At 37.8% G+C, this 7,846-nt stretch overlaps 1 protein-coding gene across 3 annotated transcripts in view; it reads left to right on the top strand.

The window, feature by feature from the left end:
* syngap1b (synaptic Ras GTPase activating protein 1b) overlaps positions 1-7,846 on the top strand; it is a 222,439-nt gene that overhangs the window by 158,867 nt on the left and 55,726 nt on the right. For all 3 annotated transcript variants that reach the window (XM_014023448.1, XM_014023447.1, XM_014023449.1), the window contains one exon: positions 3,180-3,655. In XM_014023448.1, the coding sequence (XP_013878902.1) occupies positions 3,180-3,655 (476 nt within the window). The remainder of the gene's footprint in view (positions 1-3,179; positions 3,656-7,846) is intronic.

The raw sequence follows: 7,846 nt of genomic DNA, 5'->3' as shown, positions 1-7,846 counted from the left end.
ATATAGCATTGTTATAAACTTGTATTGCTAATAGCATATAGCATTGTTATAAACTTGTATTGCTAATAGCATATAGCATTGTTATAAACTTGTACTGCTAATAGCATATAGCATTGTTACAAGCTTGTATTGTTATAGCTTTGTTATAAACTTGTATTTTTAATAGTATTTAGCGTTGTTATAAACTTGTATTGCTAATAGTATGTAGCATTGCTGTAAGTTTGTATTGCTAAACGTATATAGCATTGTTATAAGCTTGTATTGTTATAGCATTGTCATACACTTGTATTGCTAATAGCATATAGAATTGTTATAAACTTGATTTGCTAATAGTATATAGCGTTGTTATATGCTTGTATTGTTATAGCATTGTTATAAACTTGTATTGCTAATAGCATATAGCATTGTTATAAACTTGTATTGCTTATAGCATATAGCATTGTTATAAACTTGTATAGCTTATAGCATTTAGCCTGGTCACTGAGCACATCCTACTGGCTTTCCGAGTTACAACTGGAAAATGTGTGTGTATTATGTCATTCCCAGACCCTACTGTATTTCAGAGGTAAATGTAAATCAGCAGTAGTATGGCAGGCCATTTTTAACATAAAATCAGCTTCATCTAACTATCAGTAATCACAATCTAGATATCTAAAAATGAGTTTTGACTTGGTAAATAAGATAGCACCTTATATAGAACCAGGATGCTCAAGGCAGGATCCTTTGATGTCATTTGATTTTAAACAAACTACTCCTAAACTCCCAACGAGATCTTTTATTTAGTGATTACGAAAGCCTCCATTTTCACACTTACCAGTTTTTTGGTTTCCTTTTCATATCATATAGATGTGGAAATTGTCATCCTGGATTTAACACATGGCAGTACAATAACCTCCACTGAATAACAAACTCAAAGTAGCGGTCAAAAGTTCAGCCATTTCCTTTAATTTGTCTCCCAAATGCACCTGGAGGAGAGGCCGTTTATTGATTGATAGTCCAGTAGTGATAGTTTTTCTTCTGCTCAGTGAAACACAATGGCTTTTTCTACACTGGCTGCCATAAAAATACTTTCACCATGAAGTTCCTGCGCAGGAATTTGCTTTGAGGAAACTGATATATTGTAGTGCTTTGGATAAATAATTGAAGCTGGTACAGTGATGGAGACCTGAACAGGTGAAACCCAAATGAACTTCACACAAATACTCTGACTTTTGACGAAGGTTGCTCGTGACCTGTGGGTTTTGCCGACCTCGTACGATCACACTTTGTCTTTTTAAGTGTTAGGCAGGTCAGTGTGGCTTTAACTCCCCAGCAGATGTCAATAAATGCTTTGTTTGTCAGATGTGCTTTAGCTGTGCATCTTCCATTTCCTCCTTACTGCATTCAGACTGTTAACATTTGCCTCATCTGACATTCAGACAGAAAATCTATGTTTGTAGTGGTTCAGTCCTTTTGGGCTGAGCTGCAGTGAGACAGATGTGTGTGTTGAGGTTGTTCCACAGCCCTGCACTGTGACTTTATGGTGTTATTTCTGTCTGGATCTCTAGCCTCTATGAAACGATGACATCTCACTGAGATGTTCTTGATGATTCTCAACTTCCTGTTGTGACTCACAGAGGCTTGCGATGTTTTTTTCTGTTCCAGTGAGATAGTATCTGAGCAGTGGTGGGAAGTGCTAATTCAAAAATTAGCTCCGCAATTTCTTAAGCGCTCATGAAAATATTTAGGTCCACAACTTTAAAAACACTTATGTCATAGAAAAATTAGCGGAAGCTAATTTTAAAGCACAAGTTCAATTTGACTTTCTCTAGCTGACAATTCATATACAATATGCACAACACTGCCAACTAGCGGTGTATGAACCCTTGTACAGCTTAATCCTACATCCGCTGATTGCTGGGGATCTGATTTCCTGAAACAGACCTTTGGCTCATGGTGTAAAAATTAAAAAGTTGTTCAGCATTGCTAGTTCGACTGCTTCTTTAAAAAGTTGTTGAGGATTGCTAGTTCGGCTGCTTCTTTAAAAAGTTGTTGAGGATTGCTAGTTCGGCTGCTTCTTTGTCTTTTTCTTTTGTTTGTTGTAGATTTTTCATTAAAGAAGCATCAATAAAGTAATTTTAAAACTGTTTATTAGAAAACTGAAGCGATGCATTCTGGGTACAAGACGGACTGACGGGAAACGAAAGCATGGGGAACAGGAAACTAGTATCTTCCCTTCAAAAATAAGAGCTTGGATTTTAAAGTTTTTCATGTTTCGATTGGATTTTAAAGTTTTTCATGTTTCCATTGGATTTTAAAGGTTTCCAGTTCACCTGAAGCTCATCAGACTGAAGAAGTCTCTTTGAGAAGAGACGAAACGTTTCACTACAGAAGAACCATCCAGAGGACCTACTGATTTTTTCTTTTTGATTTTTTTCTACCTGGATTAGGAAGTTTTCCATGTAGTTGCTCCAGTTGACCACTAGATGTCAGTCTTCACCAGCGAAACATCTTTAAATCATTTCTGAGTCTCTAACACCGTTAGCTGATTGCTTTTGAGCTCCAGCGTTTAAACTTTATTTTTTTTTTAATAGAGCTCCGATTGTAAAGTAAAATAAATCAATACATACAAAATTTTAGTATAGATTACAAACGTTTACTGTTTTTGCTGTTGCCTTCCTGCTACGCAAGCAGACACAAAGCATTGTGGGAAATGAGAACCGTGGCTCAAAGCGACAGTCAGCAGGATGTATACCTTCACAATAAGTGTGTTTATCTGGGAGGGGTGCTGTTGGATAGATCACATGTGTTGTGATTCATTGACAGTCATACCTTCTGCTGTTCAACATAATGGTGACTGGTAGATAATTAGTTATTAGTGGTACTGCATTTTAATTTTAGAAAGCGTAAATCCGCTTATGAATTATAAAAATTAGTAAGTCCGCTAAAGCGCAAATGAAATATTTAGGTCCGCAATTAGCAGATTTGCGCTTTAGCAGGCTTGTGCCCACCACTGCATCTGAATATTAATTTTGTTGTCAATAAATGCTTTAATTTGTTTATCTGACGTTTCTTTTCGTGTCCTTCACGTTTATCTCAGTCTTGCAACATGAACTTCCTGTCCTTGCACCAGCTTCGCTGTATTCCTCTCCATGTTGAGGTATGATATCTTACTGATAAACCTCCTCTTCCCCCTGCAGATCACCGCCTCCGGAGGAAGAGCATAGCCACTGGGAAGCAACCCAGCATGGAGGTCCCTCCCACTGCCCCCCTTCAACCCTTCCGACAATCCGTGAGTAACCCTGCCTGTCCTCGGCCTCGCTCGCTGCCTCCGTCCCTCTCGCTGTCCCTTGTCCCCCACCCCGCCCTCGGCCCATCGCACACCTGTGGCAGACGGGTCAGCGGCACCCCGCCTCACCCGTTCCCCCTGTCCCTGGCCGTCCCCCCTCCCCACGCCTTTTGCCCGCAGCAGCAGCAAAAAGGCTCCAAGAAAGGGTCCGGCACGCCCCCGTTGGCCCGCTCTCTTCCTCTCTCCCCCTCCTTGTCCTTCACCCTGCCCCACTCACCCGCCGCCTCCTCCCCCTCCCCCTACTTGTACTGGGGCGGAGACTGGAGGGCTGCCGGTTCGAATCCAGTAGCGGGAGGAATGTTTATTGCACCGCTGCCCCCTGTCGAGGTACGTGACTCAGAGATTCAGGCTGTTTACTGCAGCCACAGATGTTCCAACACTCATGTTCTCGTTGCCAGAAGGAGGTGAACTTGGCTGTCTGTTGCTGTTAAAAACACTTTGGATGATGTTAGGAGAGGTGCCAGGAAGCACCAGGAGCAAACTCTTCTATAAATAGGCATGGAACAAGACTTTTATTTCCTGAGACCAGATGAGATTTAACAATATTTTTTAAGGAGAAAAGCTTTTGCCACAAACTCAAGTGATGGGCCTCCCTCCTGTTTGGGTCTTTCCAGACCTTCAGAAGAGGGTCAGGTCTGCCTGATTACCATCACTGATCCTAAAGGTCTGATCACACAGGAACAACTGAAACAATCATGGTGGAAGTGTTCAGGTCCTGCTAGGGCTGGGCCATATCGCAAAAAAAAAAGATCACCATTAATTTTTTCATATTGTCCTATCTCGATTAATACCGTAGCACAACTTTTTGTTAACCTAAAAAGGGACTGAAATATAATTTAACAAATAAATATCTACAGAAAAAAACAAATAATGGCTTTTATTTCACCTTCACTCATATAACAAATAGCTGTGGTTCAGTAGAACATTTTGTTAGATATTTAAAATGGTTTTTACCAAGAAAAAAAACATTTGTGTGTAAATCATAGAATCACACATTAATAAAGTTATCCTTTTGTAAAATCCAAGTTTTAGAATTGAATTTCACATTAAAAATGTCATAAAGAAACATAAACCTACAAACAGCAACATTTTGTGCACACTTTCCAACTGAATAGGGTCTCAGCTCATTATTTACTTTTGTTATAGAAGGACCCCCCCACCCTTCCTGTTTACAGAGCTTTATCAAACAACAAACAACACTGTTTCATTTTTTCTGAAAGAATATCTGATTCTGCAGACAGGAAAAAATCTTCGATAAACTCGCAGCCTCTGAGTGTTCAGGAGTTTGCAGCGTCTCTCAGCTGCTGTTTGTGATGAGACTCAGACAGGAAGTGGTCTTCATGTCTCATCCTGCCCATCGTGTGCCGATAAAACGTACAGAAAAGTTCTTCTCCAGATAAATGAAGAACCGCTGGGACATTGTTCTGTCCTAAATGTTACCTTTTTTTTTTAAATGTTACTCTAAGACCGCTTCATATATTTGGAGGACTCTCTCTGCGTCAGGAGGGGACGCCTCACGTCTGTTAGCAGGTAACAGCAGGTACAGGAAGCAACAGCGGCCAAAATACCTCAGAAACTTGCCCAAATAAGCAAACTCTGTGAGATTCAGTGTTTTATACTGGATTACATTTTGTTTGGTCAATTCTGCGTTTCTTTAGCATCTTGTTAACAGAAGTGGAGCAGGAGAAGGTGGATTCTGATTGGCTGTTGTCGTCGCGCACATTTCTGTGATCCACCTGAATTATTCCTCGATCAATAATCGCCCAGCCCTCGGTCCTGCTGTTACTGTTCGTTGTACAGAAAATAAAAAATAAAAGCACACAGGTGCTGCTTGGCTAAATCCCATAAAGACGAGAAGATTATCTTTCAGACTCTTTACTCTTTTGAGCAGAAAATTTCACAATATTTTTAAGAGAAGAAGATAAAGAGCAGAAACTCCCATCAGTGCCAAGCACCACTTGGCCGTGTGTTCCAGGTAATTGGATGGTTTTTGTGTGTCAAATTCTGGGCTTAATATGATGTTTATTGAACTTTTCACAGTTTGTAGTTTATCAAGACGAGGTGATTCAGGAAGAAAAGTGTTTTGTACACAAAGCTCTGAGCCAGTATAACAGCTCAACATTATTAAATCAGTAGATTAAACACAGCTTTAATCTTTGTAAAGAACAGAAATATTATAACATATAAAAGCTGATCATATCTCTGCATCCTGGCAGAAATAATGCTTCCAGTTGTTCTGTGAGTGACCGGCCCGTTTAAACATCTTAATGTAAGTGAGTTATGTAAACGACATTTATGTCAGCTGAGATTACATCATAAATGTGTGGGACTGCATGTGCTAATTTGTTTGTTTCAGTACTCATAAATCAGGAAATAAAATATTAGAATTCAAATATGTGCACTATGGAGCAAAGGGAAGCAAACTATTAATTCATTTAATTTTTATCTTAATATGTTTTTCAGAGGTTATAATTTTTATTAGGAAATAACGTCACTAAATGAGTTACTTCATTTAAGATAGCAACAAAACAAATTACATTTTAATTAGACACAAAACTGGTTCAGTTTTATCTGACAAAAACATTTCATTTCCTGTAGGAAGGAGTAAAAACAGCAGCTGATTGGATTGTTGTTTCAGTTTGTAGAACAGGCTGACGTTTGGAAAACGTGACTTTTAGTAAAACACAGAAAACTTGTTGGTTCTTAAATGTCAGCGAAGTAGAAGAGGATTAATAAAATGTGCTACCTCACTTCCATCTGGGATTATTGTCTCTTTTTATAACAGATACAACTTAAAGATGGAGAAAGCAGAAACCACTCTTTGTCTGTGGACAAAAATAATCTGTGTTTTTATGATTCACAGCAGCAGAAACTCTTTAGAGTCATCAAACATGAACATGAGAGGGTTTAAAGCAGGGGTGGGCAACCCTGGTCCTGGGGGGCCGCAGCTCTGCAGGTTTTACTTGTTTCTCTGCTCCAACACACCTGATATGAAAGAGTAGATGATTATCAGGCTTCTGCAGTACGGAGGACCAAAACTGACATAATTAGAAATAAAATCAGGATTATATGAACCACTAAATAAATACACTTAAAATGCACCAATTAAATTAAAAAAGGAGAACTTTATCTCCTGTTTTATATTTTAATTGACTTTCATATTTATTTTTCCAGGTTAGTTCCAATAAATTAGACTAAACATTTGAACACAATTTAAATTTTACTGTTTTTTAAAATATATATTAATTGTTTTTCCTTTTATTTGTACATGCATTTGTGTGTCTTAAATGTTTATACTTAATTATTTTTATAATTTTTCCAGCTGCTGCCTCAGTTTAGCTTAAAGTTTAAAGTTTAGTTTCAAACAAAGGCAAGGAGGAAAACATCACCTGTGTATTTATTTTTAACTAAACTAAACTGCGGCAGCACATGCATGCAACACATAGAAATAAAAAGACTTGTTGGAAAAAATATAAAAACATTCAATTTAAGCATTCAAGAGACACAAATTCTTGTCCAAGAAAAAGGAAAAACTATGAAAAATATATATTAAAAAACATTAAAATTTAAATTGTGTGTTAAATATATAATTTATTGGAACTAAGCTGGACAAATAAAAATGAAGGTGAATTAAAATATAAAACATGAGATAAAGTTTTCCTTTTTAATTTATTTGGTGCATTTTAAATGTATTTATTTATTTAAAGGTTCATTTACATGTTTCTGTTTTTATTTCTAATTATGTCAGTGTCGGTCCTCCGTACTGCAGAACATGAAGAGGTAGCTCAGTGACTGAATCAGGTGTGTTGGAGCAGGAAACATGTAAAACATGTAGGGCTGCGGCCCTCCAGGACCAGGATTGCCCACCCCTGGTTTAAAGGGTCAGTTTGTAGCAGTTTAACATCATTTTTCCTCTTTCTGTTATTTGTCCTGTTTGGTTCTGTTCCAGTCACGGGTCAGAATTTCTTATTTCCTTTTGGAAAAACTGTTTGCTGCTGATTTATTGTTGCAGCAAAAACCAGTTAATTTAATAAAAGAAATACAAAACCTCACTGTTGTTTTAGGAGGTCAAAGAATTTCTGTTACATTAGGTTATTTTTAGCTCACGTGTTTTGTTCCTAATAGATTTCATTTCTTTCTGAAGTAGTTTATTCTTCCTGCTCACACTGGTTTCCATCAATGTTTTTTATGCACATTTTGAAGCATCACATTATAGAGAAGGTGGATGGAAATGGCTAAATTTGCATAAACTTCCTCAATTTTGTAATGTTTTTACGCTCGCTTGAGGTGGTTTTTGGATTTTCCGAAAGAAGAGTTAACGCTCAAAAGTAAAGATAGAAACACATTTGCAGAATAAGAAAATTGGGCCTCATGCAAGAACCTGTTCGTATTCTTATCCTAAATTTCTCTTACTTTTGTTCGTACAAAGAGTTCGTACGAACATGTCACGTCAGATTCAACAAACTCTTCTATCTTCAGGAAAAGTGTGTAAATGAGCTGCGTAAATTCCACCTGTTC

The sequence above is a fragment of the Austrofundulus limnaeus genome, unplaced genomic scaffold (assembly GCF_001266775.1).
Source record: "Austrofundulus limnaeus strain Quisiro unplaced genomic scaffold, Austrofundulus_limnaeus-1.0 Scaffold370, whole genome shotgun sequence".
NCBI lineage: Eukaryota > Metazoa > Chordata > Actinopteri > Cyprinodontiformes > Rivulidae > Austrofundulus > Austrofundulus limnaeus.
The sequence above is the reverse complement of the archived record's forward strand: the minus strand, read 5'-3'. Positions and strand labels throughout refer to the sequence as shown.